At 37.1% G+C, this 18,653-nt stretch overlaps 3 protein-coding genes across 3 annotated transcripts; 1 reads left to right on the top strand and 2 right to left on the bottom strand.

The window, feature by feature from the left end:
• Positions 1-333: 333 nt before the first annotated feature.
• LOC148690696 (uncharacterized) lies at positions 334-3,641 on the top strand. The gene is made up of 5 exons (XM_088686571.1): positions 334-474; positions 2,318-2,470; positions 2,568-2,640; positions 2,723-2,788; positions 3,345-3,641. The coding sequence occupies exons 2-5, from the start codon at positions 2,439-2,441 to the stop codon at positions 3,438-3,440; spliced, it is 267 nt and encodes an 88-aa protein (XP_088542697.1). The 5' UTR covers positions 334-474; positions 2,318-2,438; the 3' UTR covers positions 3,441-3,641.
• Positions 3,642-3,855: 214 nt separating this feature from the next.
• LOC137707629 (glucan endo-1,3-beta-glucosidase 12) lies at positions 3,856-5,905 on the bottom strand. Its single transcript, XM_068446548.2, has 3 exons — positions 5,469-5,905; positions 4,215-5,351; positions 3,856-4,119 (listed from the first exon to the last, which is right to left on the bottom strand). The coding sequence occupies exons 1-3, from the start codon at positions 5,527-5,529 to the stop codon at positions 4,088-4,090; spliced, it is 1,230 nt and encodes a 409-aa protein (XP_068302649.2). The 5' UTR covers positions 5,530-5,905; the 3' UTR covers positions 3,856-4,087.
• Positions 5,755-18,331, bottom strand: LOC148690695 (uncharacterized). The gene is made up of 3 exons (XM_088684988.1): positions 18,131-18,331; positions 17,293-17,910; positions 5,755-5,814 (listed from the first exon to the last, which is right to left on the bottom strand). The coding sequence occupies exons 1-3, from the start codon at positions 18,329-18,331 to the stop codon at positions 5,755-5,757; spliced, it is 879 nt and encodes a 292-aa protein (XP_088541114.1).
• Between the last annotated feature and the right edge of the window lie 322 nt (positions 18,332-18,653).

Raw genomic sequence — 18,653 nt, 5'->3', positions numbered from 1 at the left:
AACGTCACAAACCATAGAATCCAGAAGCAGTAGGTATAGGAAAATGTCCCCAACATTAGAATGAACGAGAGCAAAAAGTGTGTTGGTTTTATTTGTACTTAATAAAAAAGATACACAGGTAAGTGGCCCTCTACCATAGTGGTGAAGAGTATTGTTGCTCTTGCACCACGGTGCTCCCTAATCTAACAAACCTATTTTTGACAAAAAAAAAAAAATAAATAAATAAAAAGAAAAGATGCACGGTGACTCTTTGCATATGCCACATGATATTCCTGCTAGGTTTGGGCCGAGTTGTTCACCTCAACAAAAAGGCCCTCTTTCGCAATCAACTCAGAAAGACAAGGCCCTATTTCAGTATATTGTAAGCCCAATCTCCACCCTCAAGCGTTCCCCTGATAAACGCAGTTGAAGGCCTTCCCGCGGTTTCGTCAACACTCTTGAGCCGCCGTCGAGTTGCATTGTCGCCATCCGATGGTGAGTTTCAGGATTCATGAAAATTTTCCATTCTTCTGTGATTAATTTTTATCATTTTTTTCGTTGCGTAAATTCTGATTTTCTTTTTAGTTTTGTTTTAAATTTTCGGTGCAAATTTTGATATCGTGCCTGTTTCTTGACGGTTTAGGGTTTAGATAAAACCTTGAAAATTGTGCTAAGTTTCATTGTTTTCTCTATCAACGTATGCAATTTGATAACTTTGATAATCCCAGGTTGTTTTAGGACGAAAGCTCATATGGCAGATACCTTAATTATTTTCGTGTTTGAATTATGAAACTTTGGATACGAACTGAAATCTTGCAGAAGGAAATTTGATATGAACTGTAAACTTGTGGTTGCGCTTGAAAGTGTAATGTTTGATTTGATGAATTGGTTCTGAGAATCGAGTTTAAATTCGGATTTAAACAGAATATTAAAAAAGGTGTAAAATTGTAATAAGGGTCTTTTTGTTACAATCCCTTGAGCTTAACTATGTTATGAGCCATAGTCTCCTGCTAAATATGGATCTAAAGTTTTCCAAGTCGAACTCCTCATCTTCAAGTAGAGGCTATATTTCCTCTAGCCTAGGGTGGGAAGTACTCGCAGGCAGTGGTACCCGTGGTTATTTGCCCATTCAAACTTGATGGTTACAGTTATAGATAATTATTTAAACAAATACATGATTATGAGTAAAACTGTTTCCCGTAAAATATAAATGGGTGATTACTGATTATAGGTGTTACTCGTGGCTATCCATTTAACAATTTGTTTTATTCGTAAACTTCTAATAAATAAAAATTGAAAACCCTAAAAACTTTTCAATGTTGCTCTTCTTTCTCATCTCTGCTTGTTCTGAAAGTTTCCAGACCGCTGTAATTCAATCTCTTCCCCTCATGCAATCTCATTCTCGAATTAGGTTTTCTCCACTGTAAGTTTTTCCTCATTTTCATAGCTTTTAATGGCGGATTGGTAGGTTTGTTCATGTTTTTGGATCTCGACTTTCTGTTCGCTCCCGTGTCAATCAATCAGCTCAGACTTTCTCGTATTTGACAAAAAAAGAAAAGAAAAAAAGATTGATTTTTATCTTGTTAAACAAACCCCTTCTGCTTATATTCCGGTAGGTCATGAATTTCTACATCTTCTACCATCAAGGTGACCTTAGCGGCTCATAATTCTTCATGGTAAGTCAGAATAGGGAACCATAAATGTATGGAAGCATACCTTAGCAGTAAGAATTAGGAATTTCCTAGTTTTGTTACTAAAATAGTTGGAGCATGTAAGTTGTATGGTCGTGTTAAATTTTCAGTTGAAATCAAAATACACATGCTGATACACGAATCAGATGGCTAGAAAATTTTTGTACAGATTTTGAATGCACTCTGGCATTATATCTTCTTCTGTTTCTCACAGCTTCAGAATTTGAATCTTAAATCACTATAGGTATTGAACAGACTTTCATATTGGTGAACAGTATTGTTTGGTTTCTTTTCTTTCATTATTTTGTTTTGCATCTTTCTGTACCGCAGGCTGGCTCCGCTCCTACTTGGTTTCTCCGATTAATTGATTCGACAGTAACAGAAAATCTTTGTTTTTTGTTGACTAATAGAAACTCTTTATTTCTCAGTGATGATTTGACCGTGAACCCTAGTGTCAGCTCTTTTGTGGTAGACATTTGGCTTATTGTGTAGATTTGGGTTGTAAATTCATTATAATTCTTTAAGCCACTGTCAGCTTGTGACATGGTGTTATAGTTTTTTATTTTGTGTTACTGCTGGATTTTATGCTTGAATTCAGTTTGAATCTGTCTCTGATTCTCTTTTCTTTGCTTAATTGATATTTGCAGGACAGAGCGGAAATGCCTTTACCCAGTCCAACATAACACTAGACAAACGTACCCAAAGGATCCTAAAGTCGTAATCTTTGTCCTAAGCTCACATCATCAACTAGGATTTCAGATTATTAACATGGACCCTAGATACACAGGAGAGATATTGAAGTAAGAATTTCAACCAATTTTCTTCGTATGAAATTTAATTTTGATACGTTATCTTTTGTTTTTTGTAAGTTCATTTTGGTTTATTTTTTGTGTATAGGCATTTGGAGAAGCAAAATGAGCTCCTCATGGAAGCCAAAATATCAATGTCTGAGGAATTGCATCAACTGAAGGTTGTTTGTTCTTATAGGAAATTATGATGTACAATCTGCAGATTCTAGATGGTTCTAATTTAGTGTGCTGTTCAATCTGCAGGTAGAAGAGGAAATGCTGATGCGTAAGTTTTATGAGATTATGTCAGCTCATGGTAAAGTGAAAAAGGTACAATTCTTTCTTAGTTCTCTCGTCGTATGCTTCTGCTTACATGGGTTGCATAGTTCTGGAATCTGGACCAACCATTTTAGGTTTTCTGAATTGTTTGTATAATTATATTTTATATTTTCATAACCAAGGAGCCAATAAATGGGGTGAAAAAAGGAAGGGCTATCATGTGCCTATTCCGTGAATTAACCATGGCGATAGCCTCTGGTTACACATTGCTGTCTGGAGAGCGATCACACTTTGGAGTGAGAAATAACTGATATAGGAAAGAAAAAGTCTGATGTATCTGACTAGCAGCAACTTTTGATGCGTATAATTAAACTTTGGTAAAATCAGTCCATGACTATACATGGTTGGTGAGAAAAGAACCCGTAGTTTTGTTTTTAGGCATTTAGACCAGTAGTTTGTTTCAGTCAGCATGTAAGGTTCGCGTTAATCTTTTCCATTGATTACCTTTCCTCAAGTGAGTGGACACTTTTTTTCAATCCTGGCTGTTACTTTAATTATGTAGTTCTTTTCTACTTTTGGTTTGTCTGATTTGTGTGCGCTTTTGCAGAATGGAGATGGTGGTAAAGTTTCAGATGATGGTGAAATTGGAAGTTCCACAGCGTTGGCCGTAGCCAACACAACTAACGATGAGGAATGCCGATGACTTCAAGTTCTGTTTCTCATTGGCGAATGACTGTACATATAGTTTTGAATGTTGCACCCCTTTTACTACTTAAGCCAAGCTTCGATCAATGTTTGATCATGTAAAGATTTGCACTTGGCTTATACAAGATGAAAGAAGTGATGCGCACTGTTATGCAAATGCAATGCAACACTTCCCGGTAAAAAATCAGTTTTTACCGTATTTTAGGGGTTTTCTACATCGCACCGGGGTGTATCGGGTGCACCGGTGTTTGAACATCCAGATTTGAAGAAATTTCAAAATCCAACCGTCCAACATACAGATGCACATCCCATACACTATTGCGTTGTAAAATTTTCGTGAGAAATAATTCACTCCAAACAAATTCGAACAACAGAAATCAAGCAAGAGGAGCTTGGCAACAACACGTTCGAAATACGCAAGATTTCTTTCGTAATTAGCACTTGTCTTTCGGAATTTGGCAATTACACATTAGTTTCCTCGCACTTGCAAGAGGAGGAGTGCATATCAAAAGAAACCAGATATAACTACTTAGAATTAAGTAACGCTAAACTAAACCAGTAACACCTCAGAACATGATTTCCCAAAAATTCAAATCCTCATCATAGAACAACAGCCACCAGTCTCAGTTTCCGCTCCGAACGCATTCAAGTGAGAACGAAACGACATTGAAGATAACCTGCAATCGGAAAAGAAAACTCCATATCAACAATCTTGCAGAAGAGGAACATTGGCAAACTAATCAAAATTCGAAAACCAAACGACTTTTTTTACTTGGATCATTGTTGATCAGCATTGCAGTGCCATCGAAGTTGCAAGTCCCTCCGGTCCTCTTGTTCTTTTGCCAGTAGCTGTTGAAGGCATAGGAAGCATGTGCCACAACAGAATCAGGGTTGTAGCAGTTGCCATCCGGCATGATCTCCTTGCAGTCAGCATCGCCGTCTCCGCAGGCATAATCCATCGCCACCTGCAGAGTGTCTGAAGGAACGGTAGGCTTGGCCACACACCACAGCTTGTGCACCGCCATCTGAGGGGCAGGGGCAGGAGGCGGCACATGTGTAGGAATCGGATTGCGGCAGGGTGGAAATGTGGCAGGGGAAGGCGGAGGAGGGGGGGATTCATCAACAAAAGGAGGGTTTTCTGGCGCTGAGGAGAAAGACATATCTGGTGGCGAGGCTATTTGCGGTGGTGGTGGAGAGGCTGTTTGTGCCTCCGGGGAGAGCATTAGTGGCGGCGAAGTAAAGGCGGTTCGGGGTTGTGGGGAAGGCACTTGGAGTGGCGGAGAGGCAGTTTGGGGCTGTGGAGGATGAGGGTTTTTAGCCACATTGGCGGGAACTGATAAACCAACAGAAGAGTGAAGTGGGGTTTCCGAGATTTCAGGCAACGGAGTCGGTCTCGCCGGAAAGGGGTCGGCATAGAGCTTTCTGCCGCTGGGTTTTCTCTGTCCCGGGTTGTCGAGAACGACAGGAACATCGTCGGAGTTAAAGCTAACGCCGATAAAATCTTCAAGGCTTTCGGAGTGAGAAGACACCAACGTTGGAGAGACAGTTGGAGATGCTCCCTTGATAAAATCTAGGACAGGCCTCACAAATTTCCCAAAGATATCGGAGCTTCTGTCGAAACAAGAAGGAGCGAAGGTGGCCGAGAGTTTGATGTGCTCCTGGAGGCCCCACCGTGTGAGGGAGTGGTGCAAGTTCTTGAGGGCTGGGAGGACCAGAGCGAGAGTGTTTTCTTGCTGCTTCCGGCAGATAAGAGGGCCGCGGCCGGCCCCGACGACAATGGCGGTGATGGGGATGGAAGGGTAGTGAGCGAGGACGTGGGTTTTAAGCCAAGTTTCTGCCTTCAAAATGCTGCTTGCGACCTCGCTGAGATCTCCAGATTTTACAGAAACAACGGAGTATTGCCTTTCACCTGCACAGAAAACAAAAACCCAGAGTTTTTTTCAGAAAAATAAAAAATAAAAAACAAAAACCAAGAATTAAATAACACAATGAGAGATTTTTTGAAGTTTTTGAAGCTTCCGCTTACCAGAAACAAAAAACGAAGGGAGAAAAAGAAGATGAAAGAAGAACACCATCTTTTTCAACATTGTTGCAGTTGCAGAGGATCAACCCTCTCTCTGGTTTTACGTCTTGGAGTGGAGGTAATAGTACGAAAAACAAAGCAAAAAAGGTGCTTTTCTAGTGAAAAGACGAAGATGCCCGGTAAAGAGTACAAAAAGCAACGAAAATTTGGCAAGAAGCCATCGAAGCAGAGCATCCAATACATTTGCCTAGGGAAGTTGGAAGGAGGGACGTATTGGCATGGTCAAGACTCAAGAGTCCAAGACCCAACCAACAGAGTTGTCCTTGTCTGCTCTGGGCAGATCTACCCTCTGCAATTTTACATGTTTTATCTCGGAATATAGATACTCTAGAGCACCATGGGAGATATGGCTACATTTGTTGGTGCGTCCAATCCACATCAATTTGAAAATCCATGATCATGATTAATCCAACAATAAATAAAAAAATTTAATTAGGAATTTTTATATATATTGTTATTCTATAAATATCCACCATTTTTTCATTTCTTCATCACAACTCAATATTCATTTTTACTATAATTTTATATATTTGTTTGCACTTTCCAAATCCTTATTTTGCCAAAACAATAAGTGAAAGGGCAAATTGGTCGATTAGGGAAGACTTTATTTGCTTGAGTGTTGGCTTAACATTTAATAGTCCTTACCCTTGTCCTTATCTCTTCTAAGACCAACTTCAATGGTCGAGGCTAAAACCTAAATTTTTTGTCCAAAAAAATAAAAATTTAAGTTTTAACCCAAAAATAATTTTTCTTCTTCAATGATTTTAGCTTAAAAATTTAGCCCGAAACCAATGAAGAATTGGATTTAGCTTAATTTTTTATTTCGGAAACTTTTTTTTTATTTTTAAATTATGTAGATTATCCTAATTTATTTTTAGGAACATTTTAACCTAAACATGTTTAAATTCTAATAAAGAATACAAAATCATTAAATATGCTTCAATATTACAACAATTACTAATATTTGTATTAATTAATGAAACCCCAAAAGAGGGTGAAAATACTACTTAGTCTTTTATCACGTAAAAAAAATGATGGGTAATAATGTAATTTCATAGGTCCAAATTTTACTGTTTTTTTATTGAAACCTCACCTACAGATGATGTTAAAATACCTCAAATATTAAAAAAAACAAAAAACAAAAACCTCCCACTCCCCCCCAACGTTCTCTCTCTCTCTCTCCCCCTCTCTCCTTCTCATTTTCTAAAAAAATGTGTTCATACACACAAAGTGTGTAGAAAAATGCTAGTAAGAGATAATTAAAACACTAAATAAAGATTAATAAACGATAATTAAAACACTACATAAAAATTACAACAATTACTAATCATAATAATATTTATCATCATTTGGTTGATTTGGTTCTTGACTTGGTGTTGGCTTTCGTGGTGGACTTGTAGACATGAGATGTATCATCATCCTCAAAGATATTCCTTGAGGCATTCCTTCATAAGATTTCGTTTTGCTTATCACGGAAGAACTTCTTTCTATTTGGAGTGTATTTGTAGAGGTCATCCCTCATTACATCAAAATCAAAATTTTCCTACTATAAGCAATCTCTTGCATTTTCCTTTTTCTATTGTTTATTAAAGAGTAAGCGCATTCAAACAATTTCTTCCTTGGTCTCCCCTCAACCCTCAATCAAATTTTCAACTTCGGAACAAAGCTTGACACCAATCGAATTTTACATTCCACAAAGTATGAAGGGAGACACTCACCACTTCTTGGGCACTCCTTCCACTATACATGTCAACCATGGCTCTCTCCAAGCTTCCATTCCAAAAAGTGCACATTTTGTTGATGATTTTCTACCAATGGTTTCCCTTTGGTAGGTGTTGCAGTTGGAATTGAACTTCTCGGCAATTTTAGCCTACAAGACCTTTTTATTTTGATTTGCACCAATGACACCATCTTCCCTAGTAGAAACTTATGCCAAGCACAAAACAACATTTTCATCATTCGACCAATTAGGTCCTCCAATATGATTTCTTGCCATCTTGAAAATTTTGGAAATGGGAAGAAATAGTTTTGGAAGTGGGTAGAAAGAAAAAAAGGAAGAATTGTATGAGGAAAATGCATTTTGTGTGGATGTTTGAACAAATACATAGTTATTTATGGTGGTTTTGGGTGAATTTCAATTTAAATAATTTTTTTTAATTGTTTTAGCCATTAAATTTAATTTTGGAACATCAAATTTTTTTTTTTTTACCGTTAGATTTGATCATTTCGATCTCAACCGTTGAATTTAATGAATTTATAAATTAAAATTAAAAAAAAGTTTGAATTTAACCGTTGGTTGATTCAACGGTTTATTCACCAAGGTCCTCAGATGAATTTAAATTATTGGTGTCTACTTTCTCGATTTGGAGTTTGGCTTCCTTCGAGGATATGGCATCGGCAGCGATGTGGTCTTGGCTGGAAAATGATCTGGCAACTTGGAGGCCAAGCAAATATCAGACAACAGAGACAGAGGAGAGAATTTATGTTTTTATTTTTATTTTTGTTAAAAAGAGAGAGAGAGAGAGAGAGAGAGAGAGAGAGAGGGAGATTCGAAGGGTTGGGCCATATTAGACTTGTAAAAATGAAAATGGCCTGCAACCACTCGATTTGATCCAATCATCCAAATTTTATATTGGCCCTTAAGGTTCGTTACGGTTCAATTTTGTCGGTTGAAAATGGACTTGAAACCCTCAAGCTTCGTGTAGCGACTAGCGACTCAGTCACGACATAACTTATTGCTAAACTGTTTTAATGTTAGAACAGCTCGCGTGATAGTTAACTTGGTTTTGAATTCCAATTTTAGCTTAAGCTTGGTTTTCAAATGAACTGGGTTGTTGGGCCTCTTTCCCTTTTTATGTCCTAAACCGGCCGATCCTAATCATGGGGGCCCGATTGATATGGTTAAGGTTTTTAACTTTTGTAAACCGACCTAAATTGAACCGGATTGATCACACTTACATATTGGTTTTTAAATGATTTTATTTTACACGTGTTGGTCTTTTTATTAGCTAATAAGTAATAACCAGACAAGGATGTTGAATTTGAAGGTTGACAGAGCATTAAAGTCTTTGACTTGTAACTGTCTTAGTTACTACACTTTCAAGTTTGATGGGATGGTATGTTGAATTTTTTAGGATGCTTTTGATGCACCATAGAAATTTTCCATGTAGAAAATTGCTAAATTTTTTTTATTTTTGTAGTGCTATAAAGTTTAAAAAATGAAAAGGAAGAAACAATTTGAGCTTAGGCTCCAATCAAATCGTTCAACATTAGTTTGGTTTGTTTAGTAATTTTAGTCAAACTTAAATTGTTACATTTTAAGAATAAACTGCTGATTCTTTTCCTTGAATTTTCACTTTTTAACTTTTGATTTTCCTCCTAAACGTTTTAATTTGAAAATTAAGGATTTAAACTAATTTTTTTTGGCTAATTTTCCCTATGTTATTCGTTTTTCATGCATTCCATCCAAATTTCTATTAAATGGAAACATGTACACAACATGTGAAGGTAGCTCGGTCGCTTCGTTCTTTAAAATAATTGAAAACTCTAAATTTCTAAAATGTCGACCTATGCAAATATGTTTGATTCTATCATTTTTGTGTTTGAAGGTCTAGCGAGTGACATTTTTTGTCTTCAAATGAGAGTCACGTGGTGTGCACGTGATAAGAGTTAATGTTAATTTAAATGAAATTTATAGAAAACTAACGGTAGGGGGAAAATCTGACATGCCCGACCCCGATATCCTCCAAACATCAAGGTAGGCACATGCTGGCCGACACCCGAAGGTGACGAAGCCATACTTACATGCATGAGAACTATGAAGAAAGAACGAACATAAATAAAACTCGTAAATTTAATTATAATGAATATGCAATTGTGGAACGCCTTCAGAGCATACAACAAAATCAGAACATTGAAGAAGGAATATTATAAAAATGTATGAACAAAGAAATGGGTCCTATATCGAGAAGACTGGAAGATACGTTGCGAGAATGCCTTGATGCCGAGGTTGTACGCCTCGATTCTAAGTCCTGAGGGGGCGCAAAACAAAATATGAGTGGACCAAGTTTATATATATAAGTAGTACTAAAACAATTATTCTTCAACGTACTAACTCCCAGTTTAGAAAACTCATATAGTATAATTAGTAATAGGTTTTCCGAAAACCTTAGCATGCCATAAAACCTTCATAAAACATATATCGTATAGTGTGCTTAGTAGTATCACAAGGCATTTATATATATCTTCCTTCGCCCGAAAGCTCTTCATCTTTCGCCCGTAGGCATATATAAATCTTCATTCGCTCGAAGGCCCTTCATCATCTAACCGAAGCCATATATAAGTATCATTCCCCCGTAGGCCCTACATCACCCGACCGAAGCCATATATAAGTATCATTCGCTCGTAAGCCCTTCATCACCCGATCGAAGCCATTTAATGATATCATTCGCCCATAGGCATATATAAGCATAGAAAATCATAAATATAATATTTCCAACATGTATCTCATCGAAGCTTAATAGCTCAAACATCATATTATAAGTCATATTCATAGTATATAATCATAAATCTTTCAAATAATGTAAATCTGATAAAGCATGATATTTCATAAAGCGTAAATCCAATTTACTCATAAACGTTTCATAAAGCAAAGTCATGAAATCATGCTTTTCATGTATGCATTTCTAGTAATAAAATCATGCACTTTGGAAAGGGTCCACTCACCCTACTTCGTTGTCGAAGAACCGTGCAAACAAGAGAAGACATAAACGCCACTAACAAATGCACCTAAGCACATAATGGGACCAATTATTAAAACTTACTATAACGATTAAATTTGGGAAAACGAACGTCATAAACGGATTCAGGACGTCGAAAAACATAAGGAGGGACCTCGGGCACCCCCACTAGCCGCCACGCGCAAAGTTGAGTTGTCGAAAAGTTGGCCGAAAAAGTCGTCGACGCCGTCACAGTACCTTCGGCAAAGGCGCGTGTGCTCCACACACCAGCCAAGATAGGTGGCCACGCGCGCCCATGTGCAGGGCCACGGGCGACCCACAAGCTGGTTGGAAACTAGGATTCGATTGGGTCTGGCTTGTTTCTGGGTTTATGCCTGAGGTTTTTGGATTGGGTTTAGTGGGCCAAAGGCCTAGGTTTGGGCTTGGTAGTATGGCCTAAAGGTATGGGCTGAGTCGGCTGAACATTTGGGTTTTGGATTTGGTTTAAAGGGTATCGGGTCGGGTCGACCCGGTTTCAAGTTGTGGGTTGCACAGAAACTGGGCAACCCTTCCCGAGCTCCATTCGAGCCCATTTCTTCACCATTTCAACGTACAAGCTATGCAAATGAAGCTTAGAGATAGAGGAAAAGGTTTGTACCAGTTTGGAGTTGGGTCGTGGTTGGAAAATGGCCTGGAAGGCTCGGGTTCTCGCTGGAAAACTGGGGAAGTGTCCCCGAGTAGTTTTCTGTCACAAAACGTCCACAAAACATGTCTTTAGCCTTTAAAACAACCCAGGACGTTGAAAAGGAAGAAGAATCGATAATATTTCAAGCCTTGCCTAGTTGGAAAAGGTAGAACTCGTCGGAGTTCGCCATTGCACCATCTCGGTGCTTGCCGAGAAAGAAAAAGGAGAGAAGGAGGTAAAGAGTGCGGGAGAGGAGATCATGGCAATGGTTTGTGACTACCCTAAGCTTACAGTGGTGGTGCTCGCCGTTCTGGCGAGGGTGGTGCTACGGTCCTTGCTCGCAAAGAAGAAGAAAGATAGCTAGGAGAGAGTTTTAGAGTGAGTCTACGGGAGAGAGAGAGAGAGAGAGAGAAAAGAAGAGGGATTTGGGCTGGGGACAAAACCAAAAAGGCATTAAGATCAAAAGCAACATTTCAAAATATGTCCCAAGAAAAGTGAAATTACCGAAATACCCTCGACGTTCTGTAGAATTCGGGACGGGTCGTTACAAAATCGGCCAAAAATTAGCTTAAGTCCTTGATTTTCCAATTAAAAAGTTCAGAGGAGAAGGTGAAAGTTTAGGGAGGAAATCGACAGTTTACTCTTACATTTTAGTTAGTTTGATTATGATTTTGGGTTGAAATTGATCCAATTCAGACAATGTCCATCCTCACTTCCCTTTCTTGGTAAGACCGTGAAATATGTGGTGTAAGCTGCACCAACTATACAGTATATACTAGTTGATATCATTTAAGCATTACGGTGGCAAATTACAATTACACCAACTATGCAGTATATACTAGTTGATATCATTTAAGCATTACGGTAGCAAATTACAAAATCTTGTGAATTAATCTTTCTTTTCTAATAATGTATGCACCTGAGAATAAAAGTAAAGGAAGGATGATGTAATGGGACAAACTTGACGTGTGTGTTTAGACTTTCCTTAATGATTGTACCTTGGTGCTTGCACTATGGTTAAGATGGGAATTTACTGCCACCTCTCTGCCAAATGCCAATTCACTTTTATTTCTGATTGCATGACAATGAAGCAAACCTAGATCCTTGACGTGGCATAGGAGACTAGAACCTCTACACTCCACATTACGAGAATTAGTCTCCTTTTGTATGTATAAGAAATTTCCTAACGTGATAAGAGATACATATATAATCTACTCTATATTTTGTTTGAGTTTGGGAATTTTAGGGTAAGGAGGGATGCAGACAAAACCGTCACATACAGCTAGTGAATGAGAGATTTTTCGTGTACTCAGCACGAGCTAGTATATCAGGTGTCATAACATAATTAAAGAGTAGATACATTTTTTAGTGCTCCTTCACGTATATTAAAGATGTAGTGTACTGACTACTGCTTTTAGCCTTGAATTATTAATTCTTTCCACTTATATTCTAAAACATCGTCATTTGGGTTAAAATTTAAATTATTAGTCGTCATTCGATGAAAATTGATTCCGCACCCTGGTGCATATTCATAATTACTTCCGTTATTGCGATAAAACATCATTTGCTTAGCCTTAATCCTTAATTAATTAGTAATATTGCTTACTTGTTTAATGGATATTCCAATGCCTTATTGGAAAATCTCTTGCTTAATTGTTTATGCCTCGGCCATTAAATAATAAATTGAGGCCACAACCATGAGTTTAATATTACTTCCAAGACAGTAGGCCCCCAAGTGCAAAGAAATCACACACTGCTTTGCTTGCCTCCACCACATTCCATGATTAATATTTGCTCTCTTGAATATTATTTCTTTATTTTGTTTGATGATGTTGTCACAACGACAATAAACTTATTCTACAGTTAACCTTTTCAATGATTTAAAAGGCATAATTGGAGCTTCCACGATTAAATTGTAACAATAAAACATAGCTAGTAACATTTTTTAAAGATAAATAAACTCAAAAACCAAATAAAAGTGTTGGTCAATAGGATCTCATGGCAGCTAAAAGCCAATTAATCGTCGATTTCCCCCTGTTTTAGCATAATATACGTGATTTTAAGGAGTGTTCCTTTGATCTTATTCCTAGTACGTATTTATTTACACACTGGCAGAAGCATACTCCACCATCCAAACATATATATGGTCTAAGATGGTGACGTCTTGTTGGTTTTCACTAAGATCAGTATGAGACGCACGAGTGCTTGAACCGTTAAATTAGTGATTGTCAAAATTTAGTCATTCAAATTTAATCATGTAAATTTAGCATTTACTCACATACAACTCATTCACTGGTGCATTTTAGAATTTTTACATTGCATGTAAGGAGTCAATTTTTGCTTTTCTTCTTATTAGTATTTATGGCATGGTACTAGTGCACTAGACTCTAGACAGAGGATAAAAATACGTTAGAACCCATCTTGTTTAATTCCAATTACAATTTTTCAACCCTCTCATTCTGAATAGGGTTTAAGAATAGGATCAATTTTCACTTCGGATTTTAGTCACAATATTTACATATATTTAACACAATTATCGTTTTAACGGTCAGATAAATTGTATAAAATACATATATTCATAAGAATTATATTTGACCGTTAAATGATGATTGTATTAAATACATATAAGTATTGTAGCCAATATATTGTTTTGTGGAGACTACAATAATCTCAACTGTTGAATCCATATGAACATAATTGGATGGATTGAGATGCTTGCACCATAAGAAGTCTGCATAGCTTTTCAATCTTTATACATACTACAAGGACATGCAAATTATAGCCCTCAATCTTAAATCTCAAACAATAAGGACAGGAAAATGGATGGTTTTAGATTCCTACATTAATCTCAACAGTTAAATCTTAAATCTCAATTTTCTTTTACTTATAATTACGGTTAAGTAGTATTTATCTTTATTTGTAAGTAAGATGTCAGAATTTCATACATAACGAGTTTACTACCATTTTATTCTTTCACCCCTTAGTGTATAAAAAAGATTCTCATTTTTTTTTCCCAACATTAGTGTATAAAAAAGACTCTTTCAAAAGTATTGCAACCTCATGCTTTTTGCATAATATTTTATAATATTGGCAGTTGTGCAAAAAATATGAGGTGTCAAAGAGTTTATAAAGAATATCACTTTTGAAAGTCTCTTTAGCATTTATTATATAAAAAGATAAGAAATACTAAAAACATTTCGCAAAAGTGGAAATCTTCATAAACTCTGTCTCTTTATATTTTTTGCATAATATTTTATAATGTTGATACAAAAATTAATGTTAAACTATAAAATAACAAAGAATCTATAAAAAATTTCACTCGTGAGAATCCCGTTAGCATCTCTCACAACCGATTGAATGGAGAGTTTGGGATTGAAAAACACAATCTGGACAGCCCTAGGACATTTGGAGATTGGGACATAAAATGCATTGACGAAAAAAACCTTAGTAGAACCTAGGTTTTTGAAGGATAACACTGTTGATTGTCCGAAAAAAATACCATGTGAGAAAGCATATGCCCTTGGGCGTGTGCATGTCCCCCCAGCCGTCCCCACCATAAGAAAAGGAGGTGTACACAGGGTCGGTGGATCAAATCTAATCAGCAAAAGAAACTAAGAAAAGCACTAACAAACAAAACACTGAAACTTAGCCCATTTAACTTTGTACTAAAATCACCGACAAAAATTTAGATTTCGCGGTTACAACTATACGAGATATTATCAGTTTATATATTATAATATAAATAGTTTAAATATTGTATTTAATTCTTTCAAAATCACGTGCATGTAGTCCTAAGAGCAACTCCACCCCTATCCACTTTACGCCAGCATTCAGCCCATTTATCCACTTAATTGAACAGTAATAGGCCTAAGCATCTCCACCCCAAAAAAAATGTGCTGGCACCTAGTCTAAAAATGCGCTGGCACAAACGATCTCCACCCCTACAAAATGCGCTGGCACCCAGTCCATTTAAAATATTAAATAAATTTTTTATAAAATAATAAAAAAAAATAGTTTTAATTTCGGATAGGATTTTTAACCAATCTCGTCACGCCACGTGTCATTATCCGAACGTACTATTTTTTTAATAGATTTCCGCTAAGATTTTCAACCAATTCCGACAACCCACGTGTCACTTCCTGTTTACAATAATTTAGGCAAGATTTCGATAAGATTTTTAACCAATCTCGTCACGACACGTGTCATTATCCAAACGTACTATTTTTTTAATAGATTTCCGCTAAGATTTTCAACCAATCACGTAGTGCCACGTGGCATTGTCCAGAACCTCATCTTCTTCTTTTTTTGTCCATATAAACCCTACATCCCTACATCCATCCTCACACTAAACTCAATCCTTTTTTTTAGCTCAGAATTCTTCTTTATCGTTTTCAAATCTTGAGTTTTTACAATGTATTCTTCAAGGAGAGCGTATAAACAGTTGCAAGAGCAGCAGAAAAGGTTGTCGGCACAACAGGAAGAATTGGTCAATCTTGACCAAGGTGGAGGTGGAGATGAGACCTTCGCAATGGAGAAGGATGAGGATGATCACCATAGAAGGCGGAGGGCCTCACATTCCCGCCGTATCATGGAAGCTATGGGTCAGATAGCCAAACTCGGACGTGCGGCAAACATCGATAGAAGAAGGGAAAGACGAGGTAAAGATCTCTTGGAAGATTATTTTATTCCCAACAGCGTTTACCCTGATCATGTTTTTAGACGTCGGTTTAGAATGCAACGAAGTTTGTTCGCTAAAATCATGAGTGATGTTTGCAACCATGATCCATATTTTGTGCAAAAAGAGGATGCTTTTCATGTTCTAGGTATTCTTCCTGAGCAAAAAATTACGGCTGCCTTGCGAATGCTTGCATATGGAGCATCTGCAGATCAAGTGGATGAGATCGCAAGGATGGGAAAAACAACATTTCTGGAGTCCCTGATGCGGTTTTACTCTGCAATTGAAGCCCTCTACACCAATGAGTACCTTCGGCAACCCACGACAAGGGACATGCGAAGGCTTCTGAGGAAGGGTGAGATGCGAGGCTTCCCTGGCATGATTGGAAACATCGACTGCATGCACTGGACATGGAAAAACTGTCCAAGTGCATGGCAAGGAGCTTATGACGACAGAAAAGGAGCCAAAAGCATCATTCTGGAAGCGGTGGCTTCTTTTGATACATGGATTTGGCATGCTTTTTTTGGTGTTACAGGAGCTCAGAATGACCTAAACGTCCTTACCCAATCTCCAGTGTTTGACGAACTGCTACAAGGGCGTGGGCCGAGATGCACATATTGGGTTAATGGTAATAAATACGAGGGACCATACTACCTTGCAGATGGTATTTACCCAAGGTGGTCAACATTTGTCAAAACAGTGCCACACCCGCAGAGTGAAAAAGAGAAACACTTCGCAAAGTGTCAAGAAGGGTGTAAGAAGGATGTCGAGCGTTGTTTTGGTATCCTGCAAGCTCGTTGGGCCATTGTCAGGGCTGCAGCTAGAATTTTTTATGTCAAGGCTCTTCAATCCATCATGATGACGTGTATTATTCTCCACAACATGATTGTTGAAGACGAGTATGATTATGATGCCGTCGATGAATACGAGCCGGATCCGATGAACAACTCAAGAACACAAATCTACTATGCTCATGACCGGATCGAAGATCCCGTGCAACACGAGCCGTTGGAACGGGATGGACGTTACAATGAATTGATCGTTCAACGATACACTTCATTGCAAGAGCCATACTGGCACATAGCCCGCCAGAATGACTTGATTGACCATCAGTGGAGATTGCACGAAGGCGAAGATAATTAAAATAAGGCTTGTGGTTGAAGAATAAAGTGTATTGTTTTTTAAGTAATCTTATTTAGTGTGTTTGCTTTTTTTTTATAAGTTTAAATGGTGAGGTTATGTAATTTTATTTGGTGTTTTAAGTTTAAATGGTGAGGTTATGTAATTTTAAGTTTAAATGGTGTTTTAAGTTTAAATGGTGTTTTATGTAATTTTAGGGCAAGTGTTTTAAGTTTACATAAGAAATTAAATAAAGTTCTAAAAATAAATAAGAAATTACTTAAGAAATTAAATAAAGTTCTAAAAGTAAATAAGAAATTACATAAGAAATTATATAAAGTTCTAAAAATAAATAAGAAATTACATAAGAAATTAAATAAAGTTCTAAAAGTAAATAAGAAATTACATAAGAAATTATATAAAGTTCTAAAAATAAATAAGAAATTATATAAGAAATTAAATAAAGTCTGTGGAGTTAGGATATGTGGTGCTAGGATCTTGGTTGCAAGGATTTCTGTAGCTGGAACCCCCTTGACTTGTTTCGGCATCTCTTGCACGTCTCCTTCGCACGACATCTCTTTTTTCTGAAGTCCAAAAATATTTTGAATTCGGAGACAGTCCTACTAGAGACTTGTTCATAGTGTCACGATCTGTTTGAGCCATCCTTTCTTCTCTAAGCATCTCATTCTCTCGATGAAGTGCTTCTCTAATCATCTCGTTCTCTCGATTAACTATTTCTCTTTGTCTCTCAGCCGCCGCATCACGAGCCTCAGTAGCTGCAATAATTGCTGCCATATCTCTAGCTTTTTCCTCATCTCTAGCCTTTTCCCATGCCATGTTCAGTTCACCTTGACGAGTAAGTTCCTCCATATATTTAGTGTAGTCATTTTTGGAAGAACTACCTTTTTTCTTTGATGCCTTTTTACCTCGAGGCCTGAGGGACTGACGAGTCGGTTGGGTCTCTGGCACTTGTTCAGGCGTCCCTTCCGTGTCTTCAAATGTGTTGGCTTCTTGTTCGGCTGTGTCTGCTTCTGGCGAACTGTGTAGACCCATACCGTGCATGACAACTTCTGGACCGGTTGCCACAATTTTGTATTTAGGGCAATCTTTGACAATTTGCCAACATTCCCATTTGTTGAATGATTTGTTATGGTTCTTTGCATTGTAGAATGCTTGTGCTTGTAGTGTCTATAAAAATGTGGGATAAGATAGTATTAAAAAATACGGGTGTAACACAAATAAATAAATTAAAATATTGATGGACGTGGAATGCATATAAATTACATAAGAAATTACATAGAAATTACATAAAATATTGATGGGCGTGGAATGCATATTACATAAAAATTACATAAATTAAAATATTGATGTGGGTGGAATGCATATAAATAAATAAAAATATTGTTACCTCATCCGCTAAACTTGTCCCACTACGCAGATTACCAGAAGCATGAGAGAGGGCGTTTTTCCAACAAGTAAAGGATGCGTTGAGTTTTTTCCAACGACCTTGAAGACCTTGACTAGATCTGGCATCTTTTCCATGTACATCTTTTCCATGTACATCATTGAACGATTTCGTAATTTTACTCCACATTTCTCGCTTATCCATCTCATTACCCGTAATCGGGTCATGAGTAGTGTGAACCCAACATTCACACAACGTAACATCTTCACTGAGCTTCCACGAACTCATTTTTTTCTCTCAAAGTGTACAAAATATTCAAATGTAGAAAGTGTAGAAAGTGTAGAAAATATTGAAATGTGGTGTAAGGTGGAAGATGATGGTTAGGTATTTATAGAAAAAAAAATTAATTTTTTTTTAATTTTTATGTATTTTTTAAAAAATTTTTGACATTTTTTAATTAATTTTTAATAAATTTTAATGTTGTAATTAATCTGGACCGTTGGATTTGAAAAATAATCAAATCCAA

This window comes from Pyrus communis, chromosome 15, assembly GCF_041283825.1.
Source record: "Pyrus communis isolate YQ-2024b chromosome 15, ASM4128382v1, whole genome shotgun sequence".
Lineage (NCBI taxonomy): Eukaryota > Viridiplantae > Streptophyta > Magnoliopsida > Rosales > Rosaceae > Pyrus > Pyrus communis.
Note: the sequence above shows the minus strand (reverse complement) of the source record. Positions and strands in the feature narration are given on the sequence as shown.

Coding starts and splice junctions, on each gene's coding strand:
- LOC148690696 (XM_088686571.1), top strand. CDS start 2,439: ATGGACCCTAGATACACAGGAGAGATATTGAA. Junction 2,641..2,722: donor AGGAATTGCATCAACTGAAG/GTTGTTTGTTCT, acceptor TTCAATCTGCAG/GTAGAAGAGGAAATGCTGAT. Junction 2,789..3,344: donor CTCATGGTAAAGTGAAAAAG/GTACAATTCTTT, acceptor GCGCTTTTGCAG/AATGGAGATGGTGGTAAAGT.
- LOC137707629 (XM_068446548.2), bottom strand. CDS start 5,529: ATGTTGAAAAAGATGGTGTTCTTCTTTCATCTTCTTTTTCTCCCTTCG. Junction 5,352..5,468: donor CCCTTCGTTTTTTGTTTCTG/GTAAGCGGAAGC, acceptor TTTTCTGTGCAG/GTGAAAGGCAATACTCCGTT. Junction 4,120..4,214: donor GCTGATCAACAATGATCCAA/GTAAAAAAAGTC, acceptor TTCCGATTGCAG/GTTATCTTCAATGTCGTTTC.
- LOC148690695 (XM_088684988.1), bottom strand. CDS start 18,331: ATGGATAAGCGAGAAATGTGGAGTAAAATTACGAAATCGTTCAATGAT. Junction 17,911..18,130: donor GGACAAGTTTAGCGGATGAG/GTAACAATATTT, acceptor ACATTTTTATAG/ACACTACAAGCACAAGCATT. Junction 5,815..17,292: donor CTTCAGAAAAAAGAGATGTC/GTGCGAAGGAGA, acceptor GTAAAATTGCAG/AGGGTAGATCTGCCCAGAGC.